Below are 19,134 nucleotides of genomic sequence, written 5' to 3' on the forward strand. Positions count from 1 at the left end.
CTCTTCCACTTTCTCTGGAAGCTCTGCTCGGCTCTCCATCCCCCACCCCAGCTACTCTATTGTCCAGACCAACACTCCATTTCACTGGGCACTATAATGGTCTCCTTGATCTGCCCCTCAGATCCACCTTTCACAGAGCTGCCGGAGCTTGCGCATTTCACTGCATCATTTACCAGCTCAGACATCTGCAACAGCAATGTCTCAGAAACCCATGGGGTAAAGTCCCCGACTCCACAGCAAGGGCCAGCAGCTACGGTTCAGATGGATTTCTCCAGCGCCACCTCTCTGAAAGCCCTTGCTTGCATCCCTAGGCCACGTGATTACCGACTGCAGCCGCCAGTGTGTGCCAAGGGTTTCTCAGTCCCAAACCTGTTCCGGCTCTTCTCGTGCCTGGTGTGCCCCTCCCCAATATCGTCCTCTTGTCCCACCTGCATCCTTCAAGATTTAATTCAAGGCTCTCTCTTCTCTGAAACCTTTGTGGAGGTTTCCCCCACTGTCCCCCTCTGAATGAACACCCACGGAGAATGCCCTTTTTCCTTGGTGGTCCTATGGATAATCTATTACCGTATTCACGTGTGCACACATTTTCCTTCTCTTAGAAGCCTGTGAACTCCTAGATGGGAGGCTCTCATTCACTCCATCCTTCTGGTGCCAAGCAGAGTGCCGGGACTAAAGTAAGGGATCAGGAAGTGCTGGATGAAATTTCTGAAGCCCACTTATGTTGACACTCCACATGCCGTGGCTCTCTCTGCCTCATGGCTGGAACCCCAGGATGCTCCCACAAACATACCAATCCCGGCAGGTCCCTCCTGGAAAGGCACAACCACAGATATACTTGGGCTAGGAACGATCCCAGTGGGATCAACTCTTCAGATACCCCACATCTCTTCTCAACCTGCAAAAACTTCCCCTTTCACTCCCCCTTTTAGAAGGCAGCAAAGCCTCATTGCAGAAATCGGTTTCACATTCACTCAGATGAGAATTCACCATTAACCAGTCCTCTCAAACCCCACAGCTCCCGTAAGAACAGAACTATGCAGAACACAGGGCATCACTGCCCTCTAATCTCTTCTCATCTAAAAATCCTCCGGTGACCTGGTAATCCGCCAAGGTCACGAGGCTGCTAAACAAGTATCACTTGCTGAAGAGGAATAAAATCACTCCTGATAAAAGGGAATGAAGCAGGCCTCTGCAGAGGCTGAGTGCACAATGCAATGAGCCCGCGGGACTGCTCGGCTGTCTGGCCGAGGGGAGGTGGCATGACAGGCTAACATGAGGTGTTCAAAGGTGTCACCCCCAGGCTGGCTGTTGATGCATCACTCCTGGCCCAGAAAGTCACATAAAATTCCTTGAGAAACATCCTTAGTGTTTAAAAACAAAACAAAACAAATAACCCACAACGCACATCTGCAGAGAAATACAAGTCTAAGGAAATAATTATAGAATTAGAAAGTCCAGAGAGTTGTCCAGTCACTTTTAGCCCCTCACTGCATCAGCAAATAATTCTGCCTTTCTGCATGCACTTCCATGTACGAGAGGTAAAAAGTGAAATGCTACCTTTTCCCAATTCCTATGGTATCTGATCAGTCACAAGTACCAACAACCAAACCCTTTCAATGAAATCTTTATCTTTCTTTGCCTCAACTGAGTCACAAATAAGCAAGTATCCTTCCATTCCATTCTCTTTAAGATTTTTTAAAAACGTTTATTCACTGGGGTGCCTGGGTGGCTTAGTCGGTTAAGTGTCCGACTTCAGCTCAGGTCATGACATTCTCACGGATCACAAGTTGGAGCCCCACGTCGGGCTCTGTGCTGACAGCTCAGAGCCTGGAGCCTGCTTTGGATTCTGTGTCTCCCTCTCTCTCTGCCCCTCCTCCACTCACACTCTGTGTGTGTGTCTCTCTCTCAAAAATAAGCATTGAAAAAATTAAAAAATTTTTAAATGTTTATTCATTTTTGAGAGAGACAGAGCGTGAGCACAGATAGAGAGACGGATAGGCGCCCCTCCGTTCTCTTTTAAAAGAGCCTTCACACAAATAGTATATAGGTATATATACTATATACTAATAGTATATATTTCTAGAAATATATGAGATTAAATCAGGCTATTGGACTCACAGCCAGGCATAGTCACACTGGTGATAGGAGTGGAGGGTCCTTAGGGAAGAAATAGTGGGAATTTTCCTTCTCTGGAGAGAAGTTATGTTATTGACATCTACAGTAGGTCTTTGTAAGTCTGTGTATGACTGCACAAGAAAAATCCTTTTGCAATTTACGGGAATCACAGATTTTTGATATAAAACTGAAAATTTTCAGAAGCTTCAAGGGCAGAATTCTTTAAAAAATCGGTCTTTCAAGAAAAAAGGAGGGGAGAGAGGGAAGCAAAAGATAACATATATTTAGGCAGATTATTCACAGCATAAAATCTCATAAAATCTCATTCAGTCTTATCCCATTGGGGTATACTATAAAACACGCTTTGCATTTTGTCGATGACCCTCTGGTTAGCCAGAAAGGCTATGCTATTTCCCTAGATATAAGGTAATTTTTTTTTCTAACATATATTTCTAACGTAATGGCTTTATCAAGGAAAATCACCTCCCCTCAGCTATATTTATATGTTTATTTAACCAGCAGGGAAAGCAGTTGCCCAATTTACACTTAAAAAAAAAAAACAAAACATAATGATAAAGAGTTTTTTCCTTTTGACTTACAGGACAGTACATCTGTAGACAATTAGAAACACCAAGTCCAATTGTCCATTCACATTTTGAAGGCTGTATAGTGAAGGTCAAAATGTTTCTTTTTTAATTTTTTTTTTTAACGTTTATTTATTTTCGAGACAGAGAGAGACAGAGCATGAACGGGGGAGGGTCAGAGAGAGGGAGACACAGAATCTGAAACAAGCTCCAGGCTCTGAGCTGTCAACACAGAGCCCGACGCGGGGCTCGAACTCACGGACCGCAAATCGTGACCTGAGCCGAAGTCGGCCGCTCAACCGACGGAGCCACCCAGGCGCCCCAAGGTCAAAATGTTTCAATAGTACTCTTCAGTCGGTTATTTCCTATCCTGCCAAAATAATGAGGGGGAAATGCCCAGGCGGATCTAGCAAGAAAGCAAGATAAAGACTTTACACCATAGGCGCACCTGGGTGGCTTAGTCGGTTAAGCACCTGACTCTAGCTCAGGTCATGATCTCATGGTTCGTGAGTTCGAGCCACGTGTCCTGTCGGGCTCGGTGCTGACAGCTCAGGGCCTGGAGCCGGCGTCGGACTCTCTGTCTCCCTCTGCCTCCTCCCCTCCACTCATGCTCTGTGTCTCTCTCTCTCTCAAAAATAAACATTAAAAAAAGTTTTAAAAAGACTTTACACTATTGTATAATCCATATTACAGAATTAAGCAAAAGTCTACTGCCTCCCCGTTACCGAACCTTGCTGAATTTTAAAGAGGCGATGAATTTCGTCACAAAAACAAAACCTCCCGTGTCTTAATTAGCTGGGGAACGAGGAGGAGGAAAAAGATGAGAGAAGATAATAGTCTAAATGTTTTGGGATATTTCAGGTTAGAACATGAAAAACATCATCCTAGAACAGGCTGGTTCTCTAAAATATGTCTGTCCACATTTAGCCTAAGGTCTGGTTTTTCAAGTTTTGAGTTAATTTTAAAAAGATAACATTTAGGGGCGCCTGGGTGGCTCTGTCAGTTGAGCGGCCGACTTCGGCTCAGGTCACGATCTCGCTGTCCGTGAGTTCTAGCCCCGCATTGGGCTCTGTGCTGACAGCTCAGAGCCTGGAGCCTGTTTCCGATTCTGTGTCTCCCTCTCTCTGACCCTCCCCCGTTCATGCTCTGTCTCTCTCTGTCTCAAAAATGAATAAACGTTAAAGAAAAAAAAAAAGATAACATTTAGGAAAATGAATTTAGTAAGTAAAGAACACTAATGCCTCACACTTCTTCCGCATTTAGTTGTGAATTTACCAAGCTGTGAATTCCAGATTCAGTGGCTTCTTAGAATGGTCAAATGAATCCCTTCTGAATTGTCTATTAGCCCTTAAACTATGTCTTAGAAAATAATTATTGCACGCTTCAGTGGATCAAATTGTCGTATGTTTACTGTTATAATACTGCAAATATACAAGCAGGGCAAAAAGAAATCATCATAAACATGTCATAAATATTTACAAATTCTATTCTTTGTTATATAGAAATGAATCTAATTATTATATAATAATATACATACTCAAACTTAAGTTAAAGGACCAGCCAGTCCAATTTAGTCATTTAGAGTAAAAAAAAAAAAAAAAAAAACAAAAAACAAAAAAACTGGACAATTTTAACTATGACCTAAACTATACTTTTTTTCCACTGGTTTAATCAACATGTTTTTAAGTGAAAAATGTTAGAGTCATTTTATGCCAGCCCTTCCAGGCAATAATGGAATTTACTAGAAGTATTAAATGCACACTGGAGACTAATGGATTTTTTTTTTACTTTTTTTTTAATGTTTATTTATATTTGAGACAGAGAGAGACAGAGCATGAATGGGGGAGGGTCAGAGAGAGGGAGACACAGAATCTGAAACAGGCTCCAGGCTCTGAGCTGTCAGCACAGAGCCTGACGCGGGGCTCGAGCTCACGGACCGCGAGATCATGGCCTGAGCCGAAGTCGGCCGCTTAACTGACTGAGCCACCCAGGCGCCCCAATGGATTGTTGTTATCAAGTACTAGTTGTTAATTTATCTTCAGTATGTAAGAAACACAAGGATTTAAAACACCAGATTCAGTTCAGACATTATTAAACTAGGTAATGTTCACTTTCAGAAAATAATACTGTAAAAAAGAAAAGCGATTTTTTAAGGAGTAACCTCTAATGAAAACCAACACACATAATGCGTCAAGATGATCTTGGTTAGGGAAGATGTCCAGAGTAACCAGGCCACCCTGTGGAACTGTGCACACGGTATTTTTTCATGAGCTACCTTGATCTCTCAGGTTTTCAAAAACCTCGTGTAGTTATACCATTGCTTAAGCCATACTTTTGTAATAAATCTAGCTCTTTAGTTAACTGAAGGGAATGTGAACAGTCTGACAGGAAATTTAAGCTAGTAACTCCCATCAAGGGCTCCTACTCTTTTTTTGGGAGGAAATGTCTACTGTATGACTTTCTGTGTGACTTTAGGTCAATGTCTTAACTTCTCTGTACCTATGTAAAAGGAAGTGGCAAAATTAATTTAAATTTCCTTGTAATAGTAGGAAGATCCATTTATCACATCAGAAATAATGAAGAGACTTTGAAAGACAGATACTTAACTTAGAAGTAATGTCAATTTTGATTTCTTAGCCATCAAAAACTTCAATGCCTGTAGTCAGAATTTCTTTCTAAGAAAAATCCAGTATGTTCATTTAAACTCAAAACTTCTTGGGGCGCCTGGGTGGCGCAGTCGGTTGGGCGTCCGACTTCAGCCAGGTCACGATCTCGCGGTCCGTGAGTTCGAGCCCCGCGTCAGGCTCTGGGCTGATGGCTCGGAGCCTGGAGCCTGTTTCCGATTCTGTGTCTCCCTCTCTCTCTGCCCCTCCCCCGTTCATGCTCTATCTCTCTCTGTCCCCAAAAAATAAATAAAACGTTGAAAAAAAAAAATTAAACTCAAAACTTCTTCAAGCAACCTCTGGTATTGTCACCTCCCAACACTTACTGAATGTCTCCTTCTAGTATAAAACTCCGCTCCACACCCTTCCTTCCAACCCAATGCTCTTCAACAGAACAGATGGTAAACAAGCCACGGACTTCCAACCGTCCCGCAGAAACCAGAGAGGTTAGAAGGCATGTCCAAAGACTGTGAATGGAAAAAAGATTATGGCAGACACATGAATTAATGTCTCCGCTATACCTGACTCAGAGGCTGGAATGTTATGTATGAAAATAATGAAGGAGGGGCGCCTGGGTGGCTCAGTCTGTTAAGCATCTGACTTCGACTCGGGTCACGATCTCGCGGTTCGTGAGTTCGAGCCCCACATCGGGCTCTGGGCTGACAGCTCAGAGCCTGGAACCTGCTTCAGATTCTGTGTCTCCACTCTCTCTGCTCCTCCCCTGCTCACGCTCTGCCTCTCTCTCTCTCTCTCTCTCTCTCCCTCTCTCTCTCTCTCTCTCTCTCTCAAGAGTAAAATTAAAAAAAATTAAAAACCAAGAATGGAGGAATTCTCCTCAGAACCAGGTCATCCTGTTCTACAACAATCAGATACATCCTGTGTCTACAATCAATCCCTGAATTCAAACTCGCTACACAAACATTTTATGAAAGGAGAGAGAGGTCTAGGCAGGGCCGGGAAATGCACCGTTCCATCAGATATTCCTTGAGTCAGGTTCTGTGAGCTTTTCAGTGTAAGAGCAGGCTTGTGGAGCAGTGATACTGTGTTGTCTTACAGCTGGAAGCCACGATTTTCACACACTGCGTGAGCGGAAGAAAGACAGAACTGAAAGAAACCAAACAAGGGACAGACAGTCTCCGGCCCTCAGTATGTCAGCCCGCTCAGGGAACCGTGAGAAAACTCAAGTTCGTCGTGCTCTGCCGCAGTGCGATTATCTTCACGGCTCTCCGGTTATTATCACAGAAGGCACACACACAGCATCTCTTCCCAGGTACTCAGCATGTCTTCCCCTTCGGGCATGATTCGACAGTACAAGAACCGTGTTTCCAAATGCTAATGTCGTTTTAATGAGTAAAATAAGGTTTAGTCAACACCAGCACCCTCTACTGACCTTCCCTGCCCGGCTGTGGTTCCTCAGCGAGGAGACCTGCACACAGACACGGCCCGAGTTTTGCAACATTCATTCTCTGATTCACTCTCAACTGTTGGTGCGCTGCCCCAACTTTAATGGGAAAACCACTGCCAAGATGAAACCAGGAACTCAACAAACAAACAAGCAAACACCACGGGGTCCCTCTCCGTGAGATGCTAAACGATCCAGAAGAAGACCCAGTAAGCACAGCTGAATGGTGCTATTGAAAGGATTGGGGCTTTCATCACACAAAACTGGTTTTTACCCCAGCTCCACCACTCCAGGGCCCCCCCAGCTCTGGGTAAATAATTCTGAAACTCAAATCTGTCTACCAACTGTAGATATTATATCTACCTTGCTGGGTTATTGTCAAGATTATATGAAATTGCCCATGCCATATACCTAGCAGAGTGCCTGGCATATAGTAGGTGCTCAGTAAACGCTATTGCTTTTTCTCTCTCTTACAGAAAGAACGCCCAGATACAAAGACTTACAAAACAACATCTATATACAGCTACAGCTCTTAGAGTACCAGAGGTACAGAAAGAAGGAAGTCAAAGAGGCCAGAAAGGTCCAAAAGTTCTAGGTCATTCCCATCACAAATGAGCCCGGAGGGGCCAGTTCCAAAGAGCTAAGATTCCCTAAATTCTCTTGCACCTGAAACAGCACAGAACTCTATCCTGGCCTCTCATGGATTCAAAAAAGGACATCTCAGTAGGTGCTTCTTAATAGCTTCTTCATGGAAGGAGGAACAATTGTGCTCCTTTGTTCTCTGCACCATCTCAAATGGCTGGACAAGCCAATCACTGAATGGCAATGCTTTTTGTTTCATTTTCACAGTTTCAGATAACTGGGATATATTTAAGACAGTAAGGTGATGTTTTCCAGTTCTAGTCCTTAAAAATTACAGAGGACAACTCCTTTCTTGCAACAGCTACGGTTCTCTTCTTTTGTTTTTCAAAGCAGCAATGACTCTGGAATACTCACACTTGGAAGAGGAGAGAGTTTACAACTCCGTTTGGGATACTCTGAGTCTAATGTGAAATTTAAAAATATTTCTTCTAAAATAGCCAAACAATGCTCAGAGACCAATAAATTGAGTGATTTTATCAGCACGTCATTGGCTCTAAAGTACCCTGAATGCTTGGGTGGGGTCTGGTGGGAGCTGTCAAACTTTTTAACAAGTTGGTTACCACGTAACCATTTAAACAAAAGCCTCCCAAGCAAGTCTGGAATTATTTCAGGCTCTCCAGGGAATTTCTTTCCAACTGATAGCTAAAAATCATTTGACAGGGTTACCTACAGTAGCACTGCCATTTTAAGCAAAAAGATATGAAAGATAAATAAGAACGGATGGAAACTAATCTTTTTTTAGTCTGTGACCTTAAGCAAGGCCACTCACCCCTTGTGGTTAAATAATGGCAACAAATGAAATATTCACCAATGTCACAAATAAATGCTTTTCACAAGGAATCATGCTGGCGCACAGAGTGAAAGACCACAGGCTACAGAGCTGCTGGGCCACAGCTACGAGCATGAGAAATGCGGCTGTTCCAACCTGTGAGATGCTCTTGGTATACACCATGAACTTCAGAGACATAATGTGAAAAAAATATATAAAATACCTCACTGATTTTATATCGCAAACATGCTGAAATAATATTCTGGCCATCCTGCATTAAATAAAACATATCATTAAAATTAATTTCACTTGCTTTTTTTTTGTTTTGTTTTGTTTTTTTTTTTTAATGTGGCTACCAGTGCATTTGAAGTACGTTTGTTTGGACGCCTGGGTGTCTCAGTCAGTTGAGCATCTGACTCTTGATTTTGGTTCAGGTCATGATCCCAAGGTCGTGGGGTTGAGCCCTGCGTTAGGCTCCACATTGAGCATGGAGCCTGCTTAAGATTCTCCCTCTCCCAACCTCCCTCTTTTATTCTCTCCCTCTGCCCGTCTCCCCATCTGTGCTCTCTCTAAAATAATAAAACCAAAGACCTAATAAAAAAGTTACATTTACTAACAGCAGTTAGACAATCAAATGAAATTGAAGGCATTCAACTTGGTAAGGAAGAAGTCTAACTTTCACTATTTGTAGATAACATGACACCCTATATAGAAAATACTAAAGACTCCACCAAAAAACTAGTAGAACTGATCAGTTAATTCAGTAAAGTCGTAAGATATAAAATCAATGTGCAGAAATCTGTTGCATTTCTATACACTAATAATGAAGCAGCAGAAAGAGAAATTGAGAAAATAATCCCATTTACAACTGCACCAAAAATAATAAGACACCTAGGAATAAACCTAACTGAAGAGGTAAAAGGCCCATACTCTAAAACCTATAAAACATTGCTGAAAGAGACTGAACACTACACAAAGAAACAGAAAGACATTCCATGTTTATGGACTGGAAGAACAAATATTGTTAAAATGCCTACACTATGCAAAGCAATTTACACATTTAATGCAATCCCTATCGAACTACCAATAGCATTTTTTCACAGAGCTAGAACAAATAATCTTAAAATTTGTACGGAATCACAAAAGACTCCAAATTGCCAAAGCAATTTTGAAAAAAGAAAGTGAAGCTGGAGGCATCACAATTTCTGACTTCAAGTTATATTACGAAGCTGTAGTCATTGAAACAGTATGGTACTGGCACAAAAATAGACACATAGATCAATGGAACAGGATAGAAAACCCAGAAATAAACCCACAAGGATATGGTCAATTAACCTTTGGCAAAGCAGGAAAGAATATCCAATGGGCAAAAGACAATCTCTTCAACAAATGGTGTTGGAAAAACTGGACAGCAGCATGTAAAACAGCGAAACCAGACCACTTTCTTACACCACACGCAAAAATTAAAAATAGATGAAAGAGTTACATGTGAGGCATGAAACCATAAAAATTCTAGAAGAGAGCATGGTTTTCTGATATTGGCCGCAGCAACATTTTTCTAGATATGTCTCCTGAGGCGAGGGAAACAAAAGCAAAATTAAACTATTAAGACTACATCAAAATAAAAGCTTTTGCACGGCAAAGTAAATAATCCAAAACACTAAAAGGCAACCTACTGAATGAGAACAGGTATTTGCAAATGACATATCCAATAAAGGGTTAGCATTGGAAATATGTAAAGAAGTTATAAAAATCCACACCCCAAAACAAGCAATCCAATTTAAAAATGGGCAGAAGAAATGGACATTTCTCAAAGAAGACATAAAGACAGCCCACAGACATACTAAAAGATGGCTCAACATCACTCTTCATCAGGGAAATGTAAATCAAGACCACAACGAAATATCACCCCACACCTTTCCAAATGGCTAAGATCAAAAACACAACAAACAATGAGTGCTGGCAAGGTTGTGCAGAAAAAGGAACCCTCATGTACTGTTGGTGGGAATGCAAACTGGCACAGCCACTCTGGAAAACAGCATGGAGGTTCCTCAAAAAGTTAAAAATACAACTACTCTATGATCCAGCAATCGCACTACTGGGTATTTACCCAACGAATACAAAAATAATAATTCAATGGGATACATGCATCTCTATGTTTACAGCATATTTTATTATTTACAATAGCCAAATTATGGAAGCAACCTAAGTGTCCATCCACTGATTAGAATGCATAAAGAAGATGTGTGCATACACACACATACACACACACACACAAAATGGAATATTACCCAGCCATCAAAGAATGAACTCTTGGGGCACCAGTGTGGCTCAGTTGGTTGTGTCCCACTCTTGATCTCAGCTCAGGTCATGATCTCACAGTTTGTGATTCTGAGCCCCACATAGGGGCTCCACATTGGCAGCATGGAGCCTGCTTGAAAATCTCTCTCGCCCTCTGCCCTCCCCTGCTCATGCTCACTCTCCCTCTCTCTCTCAAAATAAATAAATAAACTTAAAAAGAGAATGAAATCTTGCCATTTGCAACAAGAATGGAGCTAGAGGGTATTTTGCTAAGTGAAATTTAAGAAGCAAATGAGCAAAGGAAAAGAGAGAGAGAGAGACAAGCCAAGAAGCAGACCCTTAACTACTGAGAACAAACTAATGGTTAATAAAAAGAGGTGAGTGGGGGGATGAATGAAATAGGTGATGGGGATTAAGGAGTGCCCCTGTCATGATAAGCACCAGGTGATATATGGAAGTCTTGAATCACTACATTGTGTACCTGAAGCGAATATAACGCTACGTTAACTACAATGGAATTACAATTAAAAATAGAACAGAACAGGGGCGCCTGGGTGGCTCAGTCAGTTCAGCGTCCGACTTTTGACTTTGACTCAGGTCATGATCTCATGGTTTGTGAGTTAGAACCCCACATCGGGAGCCTGCTTGGGATTCTCTCTCCCTCTCTCTCTGCCCCTCCCATGCTCTCTCTCTCTCAAAATAAATAAATAAACTTAAAAAAAAACAGAATAGAATTAAAATTTTTTCATGAAATAAAGTAAAATAAAATTTGCTGCTTGCGTTACCTTTCTATCAAATAGTGCTGGGCGAGGGTGTTTCAGCTTAAGTTATAAATTAGCTACACCAGAGTGAACTTCTGTACATCACACACTGCCTCTCTACCTTAGGTTTCTCTCTACCCTTGCAAGATGTCAAGAGCTTGGACTAGATGCTTTTAAAACCCCAATGGCTCTCACATTCTAGGATTTCTAGGATTCGAGGATCCAACAGGTTATTGCTGGTGCAGAAAAGGCACCAGAGCCAGCTGAACACAATGCTAAGTAAGTAGTTACACTCAACCTTTAGTGTAACTAAGAGGTTACACTAACCTCTGGGCTCTGGACAGAGTGCCCAAGAAAAGCTCAAGGACTCCCTCACAGCCACCCCACAGCTTGTGTGTCCTGAGGCGGGAGACAGGAGACAGTGCTGTTCTACCACGGCCACAAGGCCAGCCCTACGGCTGATAAGAGCATCTCAGGAAAGCCCCGCTCTGGTGTGGGACTGGCCCCAGGCTCAGCACACGGCCACCTATTCACAGATGAGCTGGTCCGCAGCTCGGCAGGCAGAGCTGATACATGGCATGCTGTCGGCTTACGCCCAGGGTGCAGTGGGACAGAAACACATTCCAGCTGCCCACAGGTTCCAGAAGACTGACCTCACCTGTGTGCCGCCCATCTGTAGGAGCCCGACAAGTGGGGAAAAAACCAACGTGTTATATATTGTGCTTGTAAGACCTAATCCAAATTCTAGCAGATTTGGATTGTGCGTCTATCAGACTCCTAAAAGAAGAATTCTTTAAAAAGAAAAAAAAAAGCATATAACTATCAGTTTCATCCAAAGCATTATTCCGTATTATTGTTTTGTTTTCTGGAACCGATTAAGATGGTGCCTTCTGAATCAAGATGGATTGTAAGATAGTCATCCCCCTGGCAGGCTGAGCACCTGGGAGTCTTCACAGTCTGTCCCAAGCCACAGCCCACTTTCCACCCCTCGAGAGCAGCATTCAGCAAACACGTATTGGGTCTTATGCCGAGCACCAGGTACAACAGCAAATCCCTGTCCACAGCCCTCGGCGGCTTTCCAGACATAGAGGGAGCTGGTGTGGAGAATGCCAAGTAGGAAGAAAGTATGACTGCACAGAATTCCGTGGTAAGTATAGCGTGCTTGCACTGGGAGTGCCTAAGTCTGGCTTAGAGGATTTGGGAAGGCTTTCTGGGGGAAGTGACATCTAACTTGGTTAAGAACTGACCAAGAGAAGACGAGAAGGAAGAAACTGTCCCCACAGAGACAGTGATGTGTGTCAAAGACTAGAAGTGGAAGCGAACAAGGAACACTCCCAGATGGCTGGAACTAAAGGGGCCAGGGACAGGAGGTGAATGACGGATCTTGAATGCCCCGTGGAGGAGCTGAAGGTGGCCTAACTCTAACTCTAAGGCAGTGGCCGTGAAAATGGAGCACCCAGTGTCATTCTACGTAGCCTCAGCCGGATTAAACTGCTTCCCACGCTCCAAGCAAGCCACCTCCTCCTGGGCTGTCTTGCCTTTGCTCAAGCCGTCCCTTCTCTCTTAAATGCTTCCTCTGTGCCTGTCTTCCTTTTTCCGTTTAGAAAATCCCACACAGACTTCTGCAAGGGGCCTCTCAAAGGTCTCTTCCCTTACAAATCCTTCCCAACTCCAAGGCTGAATCAATCACTCCCTAACCACATGCACATATTTCTTGTAATAGCAAACTTGGGGGTGGGTGTGCCTACCCAAATTAATATCCATCTTCTTTCAGAACTGCCCCCTTGTTGGCAGGAAAGCAGCTGTGTGTCTGGGTCATGTGACTATGTGCCTTGTGCATCACGGACTCAGTCAGGAGAGGACATCCGACCCACATCTTGCCTTTCTCATTTAGACATCAGGGCTGAGACAGACTAGCTAGTGCTTAAGTCGGAGGACATTTAAACTTGGGATCTGTGGGCGAGACATCTCCACTGCATGGAGAAGTACAGAGAGCTAAGTGACAAAACAAACCACTTCCATGGCTCCAGACAACTTTCCAGTGTCTTGTTCTAGACATTAATGATCCCTGATCAAATGTCCAGATGCTGAGTGGCAGGAATACCCCTGCATCCTTTAAAAATATGCATTATTGAGGCACCTGGGTGGCTCAGTCAGTTAAGTGTCTGACTTTTGACGTTGGCTCAGGTCATGATCTCGTGGTTGTGAGATCAAGCCCTTGTGTTGGGCTCTGCACCCAGAGTTGGGATTCTCTCTCTGCCTCGCTCTCTGTTCCTCCCTACTCATGTGAAACACTTAAAAAATAAATAAAAAAATAATACAAAGTTAAAAAAAAAAATGATTATTTAGGTATAGTTGATATACAATGTTGTATTACTTTCAGGTGCACAACATAGTCATTGAACAATTCTATTCATTGCCCAGTGCTCACCAAGGTTAAGTCTGGTCACCATCTGACACCATACAATGTTATTACAGTATCATATTGTACGGCATTTATTCCCTGTACTGTGCTTTTCATCTCTGTGACTTATTTTCTAACTGAGAGTTTGCACTTAATCCCAGTCATCGATTCCATACATCCTCCTGGCCCCCTCCCCTCTGCCAATTGCCAGTTTATTCTCTGTATTTACGAGTCTCTTTCTGGTTTTTTTTTTTTTTGATTTTTTAAAAACTTGAAATTTAATTAATTAATTATTTTATTTATTTATTTGATTTGAGAAAGAGATGAGATCACAACCTGAGCTGAAATTAAGAGTCCAATGCTTAACTGACTGACCATGCAGGCACCCCTCAATATGTTTTTATTCCAAATATAAGTGAAACCGTATGGTATTTATCTTCCTCTGTCTGACTTATTTCATACCCTCTAGGTCTATCTATATTGTCTCAAAAGACAAGATTTCATTCATTTCTTATGGTTAAATAATATTTCATTGTGTGTGTGTATGTATATATGTACATATATATGTATACATATATACACACATATACATATATACATATGTATGTACGTATATATACATACACACACACACACACACACACACACACACACACCCCACTTCTTTATTCACTTATCTGTCGATGGACGCTTGGGTTTCCTCCATATCTTGGCTGTTGTAAATAATGCTGCAATGAACATAGGGATGCATGTATCTTTTCCAATCAGTGTTTGTGTCCTTTGGGGAATTACTGGATCATACGGTAATTCTAGTTTTAATTTTTTGGGGAATCTCCATACTGTTTTCCATGGTGGCTGCATGAGTTTACATTCCCACCAACAGTGTGTGAAGGTTTCCCTTTCTCCACATCCTTGCCAATACTTGTTATTGTTTGCCTTTCTAATTACTAGCCATTCTGACTTGTATGAAGTGTTTTCTTATTGTGGTTCTGATTTGCATTTCCCTGATGATCAGTGATACTAAGCATCTTTTCATGTGTCTGTTGGCCATCATCTGTATGTCTTCTTTGGAAGAATGTCTATTTGGGTCCTCTGCCCATTTTTAATTCAGATTTTTCTTTTTTGGTGTTGACTTGCATAAGTTCTTTATATACTTTGGATATTACCTCCTTATTGAATAAATCATTTGCAAATATATTCTCCCATTCACTAGGTTGCCTTTCTCTTTTGTTGGTAGTTTCCTTTGCCGTGCAAAAGTTTTCCATTTTGGTGTAGACTCAATAGTTTATTTTTACTTTTGTTTGCCCTTGCCTTGGAATAGGTTTCAGATACTAATATCACATGAGTCCTGAAAAAGACACTCTTTCTTTACCTTTCAATGCCTTTATACAGCAGTAACTCACTCCTATACTAAAATTAAAGCTGATACATAGGTCACTTTCCTAACCTGTCACGTTCCTAACCAACTCCCACTGCAGACGTGATGAAGGGATGACAGCACTTTCTATCTGAGCCTCCTAAGTCATCACCATGGTGGTCCACGTGGCCTCAAGAAATTAAATGGAGTTGGCACCCAATAGAAAAGGTATTGGCCATCAATGTTCTAGACTGGAATCTACTTGAAGGAAGGGACTGTGTCCTTTCCCATGGTTGTAATCACAGCAGCTGTGCTTGACACAAGGTCAGTATGGAATAATGCCTGCTTGAAGGAGACATTCTGACCATTGTATTTCAGCCTGATTGCTTATTCTTGTCTCTTCATTCACCCATCTTACCTGGATGGGATTCATTCTTTCCCATTTTAGAAACAAGGTAAGTGATTCATTTAGTAGTGAAAGACCTGAAATAGAACAGTGTGTCTTGGCCTCAGATGCACACTTACAATCCATCTCTACCCATCTAAAACATTTGTTACACTTTTTTGTCTCTGAGGATATGGTCATATTTTAGAGTGACATCACTTTGGGGCAATGGTTACTAAAACCCATACAGAATCAAAGCATTCTGTTCTTTCTAAATTACTTACATTCATGTAAAGTTGGCCCTACTAACTTATTTGTACATTATTTTGCCAGTGTATCCATGATTTATCACAAATTTATATGCGATCTGGAAAAAAATGATGTAACTACCACATGATAACCTGTAAACTTCAGGAACTGTAAATCCCGTGGACTTCAGGAAGTGTAAACTTCAGGAAACCTGTAAATTTCAGGAACTGTGTCTGCCACAGCCAAGCCAAGATCATTCCTCTCCCCACTTAATGTCTTTATCACATACAGCCATCCAACAACCTATGTCCAACTTTACAAGAGTCTTCCTGACTACCTTGATAGATTATGATTAGTCAACAAATAAAAAGAGCATCTTAAAAATCAGTAACATACCAACTCCATTAACTGTTTGAGCTGACCTATCTCTTCTGGCAGCGATCCAAGTTTGTTGTTACTTGCGATTAAGACTTTGAGAGGCAGACCACACAGGCAGGCAGGCAGGGCAGACAGCTGATTTCGACTGCAAAGACAATACAAGAACACCGTAAACACACAAGCCACGTCATACCGTTTCCGATTATGTTTGTGAATAAGCGAGAAGAAAGGAGTGATTGGAGAAGACGTCTGACAAATACAAAAGGTCCAATGAAGTTTCCGTATGTGTAATCCCTCAAGTCCCAAGTACAAAAGACAATAAAATCTATTTCTAGGAAAGAAAGGCATAGGCAGTTCTGCGGGAAACGTTTCCCGGCACAAGGAACCCATCAAGCCCCCTGCAGAAGCGGAGTCCTTGGCCAGCCAGGAGGCAGATGGGCATCACGCCCTGCGTCACCAATAACAACGGGAAGCGGGTGCCAACTCTTCTCTTTCTGACAATGTAGCAGGAAACTCAGCGAGAAACGAGCACCACAAAGGCATCCTCCCGTCCATGTTACAGTGATGGAGAAGATCGTTTTGCTGCAACTTACAAAAGACCACCAGCCTGATTTCCAACATTTTGACTCTGCTTCCTTTTGCTAACACAAGAGTCACTGCACTTAAAGTCTATTTGGGCATCTGCAAGGGAGCTAATTAAAAGAAAAAAAAAGTAATGTTGGCCTTCTGGCAAAAGTGAATCTGGAACCCTGAGGGGTTCAATTTCACAGGGTACCCAGAAAAATCTGGGTACAACTCTCATCTCCGCTTTGCATGAAGAGGTTCTCTACCCAGAAGTATCTGAACTTCCTGTTATCAATGCTCAGTTTGCTGGGAAATAATGGATAAATGAAATCTGTGAACCATCTTTATGTGTGTCAGCCATTTATTTCAACCTCTTCTCCCACAAAAAGCCCTTTTCCTGCCATCAGGGAAGGAGAGGGATGGTATTCAGTTTCCCTGCCTTTCTTTCCCCACCACTCTGCTGACGGAGACAATGACCAGGCAGTGAAATATCTAAAAACACGTTTGTCTTGCTATTGCAACCACGTAGAACTTCTTCTGTGCATACGCGCACACATGCATGAAGTGTCCGAGGTGGTGGTATTGTGTGCACGTGTGGACACACATAAATCTGTGTGTGTGAGGGGGAGGGACAGATGCACTGAAAACACGCCAAGATGCTATCGGTAGTCATGGGGGACGGAGATTAGGTACAAGGAGTGTTCTTTACATTTCTCTTTCTTATACTTTGCTGAGTTTTCCAAAATTCCTACAAAGTGCATTTATAATTAAGAAACAGATATCACTATAAAAAGATAAATTTCATCTGGCTACTGGCTGCATGAGTGCTTCTGTTTTTTTGAACATTCACTGAGATGTGTCCTTATGAGCTGCGCACTTTTCTGTATGTATTATATTTTAAAGGTTTTCCTCCCCTACTCCCCCATATGACGAGGTGCGAATCCGGCTAAACAAAGGGCTTCTCTAGCTGATGGGCTGAGAAGAAAACACATGGTGTGCTCTGGAAAGAACCTTTCTCATGTGGATGATCCCCTGTAAATATCCTGACGTTTCTTCTCTTCCAGGTACCCAAGGCCTGGGTAATAAGCTTTATCAAGAAAAGACACAGCCAATCTTCCCTCCATTGCCCAGATTTGCAAAGAAAGCTATTTCCAGAAAGGAGCAGAAGGAGAGAGGTTTCTCTAAGAGGGTCCAGCAGAGGGAGGGAGAAGATCGAAACCCTACAGGGGGCAGGTGGGGGGAGGTCCCTGGCACTGGAAGGACCAGCTGGCTGTTCACCTCCCCCTGGTTAGAGTGACAGGGGAAAATAGGGTGATGGGCCCACCCTGGCACTGTCTCCTGATCTCTGAGGGCAGTGAAAGGGGGTTACTTAGGCTGCCAGTTTCTGACATCCACCCACAGGAGCCCAGAGGGGCTATTCTGGCTGGTTGAGGGGGACTTCCTGGTGCTCTGATGGGAGACAGCTTTCTTCAAGCTCCAAAAAAATTAAAAACAAACAAACAAACAAAAAAACCCAAAACCTCCTTAGACACTATCTCCGGGAAGAGAACTAAGTTTATTAAAAGGTGGCACATAAATAGTCTGGAATGTAACCTGTGGTTATAAAACATTTACTTATTTTTTTTAAGTTTTATTTATTTTTGAGAGAGACAGTATGCACACACGTGAGCAGGGGAGGGGCAGCAAGAGAGGGAGAGAGAGAATGCCAAGCAGGCTCTTCGCTGTCAACATGGAGCCCAAAGTAGGGCTCGATCCCAGGAACCGTGAGCTTGTGACCTGAGCAGAAATCAATAGTCTGACACTTAACCAACTGAGCCACCCACGCGCCCCTGTGGTTGTAAAATATTTATTAACATGTAATTTCATAAAGTGAGGATTAGTAAAAAAAAAAAAAGCTAATAAGGCCTGTTTTTTTTTTTTTTATTTTGGAGACATATTTAAACTTCCTTTTGAAGAGAAGCTAAGGAAACAAAGATTAGTATTTTGAAAAACTTCTACATGCTTATTTTCACAAATTAACACTTACAGTTCAAGATTCTTCCCGTGTTTCTTTGCTTGGAAACTCAGATTTAAACCATTCCCAGTCTCACCTTGACACAGGTATCTTGTCACATTGACAGACACTGAACCGAGAGAGCTACTGATAATACCATTAAGCAATGCAGGGGTGGCTGGGTGGCTCAGTAGGTTGACAATCTGACACTTGATTTCGGCTCAGGTCATGATCTCATGATTTGTGAGATCGAGCCCCAAGTTGGGCTCCACACTGACAGCACAGAGCCTGCTTGAGATTCTCTCTTTCCCTCCTTCTCTCTCTCTCTCTCTCTCTTTGCTCCTCCTGCGCTAACACACACACACACTCTCTCTCCCTCTAAATAAATGAATAAACTTAAAAAAAAAAAAAAAGCAATGCAGTGAACGTTCTGCTCATTCAGAAGCATGAATATCTGAGAGTACATGGGATTATTTTCATGGGATTTCTAGGATGGAAACTCACTTATTTTCTTTTTAAGTGTTGTAGTTTTGTTTACTTTTTATTTATTTATTTAATATGAAATTT

The 19,134-nt window shown here is 42.3% G+C and overlaps 1 protein-coding gene across 5 annotated transcripts in view; it reads right to left on the bottom strand.

Annotated features, from left to right (window-relative positions):
• Positions 1-19,134, bottom strand: part of LRCH1 (leucine rich repeats and calponin homology domain containing 1) — a 201,666-nt gene that overhangs the window by 65,278 nt on the left and 117,254 nt on the right. For all 5 annotated transcript variants that reach the window (XM_043578790.1, XM_043578787.1, XM_043578788.1 and 2 more), the window contains exon 3: positions 16,029-16,155. In XM_043578790.1, the coding sequence (XP_043434725.1) occupies positions 16,029-16,155 (127 nt within the window). The remainder of the gene's footprint in view (positions 1-16,028; positions 16,156-19,134) is intronic.

This window comes from Prionailurus bengalensis, chromosome A1 (assembly GCF_016509475.1).
Source record: "Prionailurus bengalensis isolate Pbe53 chromosome A1, Fcat_Pben_1.1_paternal_pri, whole genome shotgun sequence".
NCBI classification, from domain to species: Eukaryota; Metazoa; Chordata; class Mammalia; order Carnivora; family Felidae; genus Prionailurus; species Prionailurus bengalensis.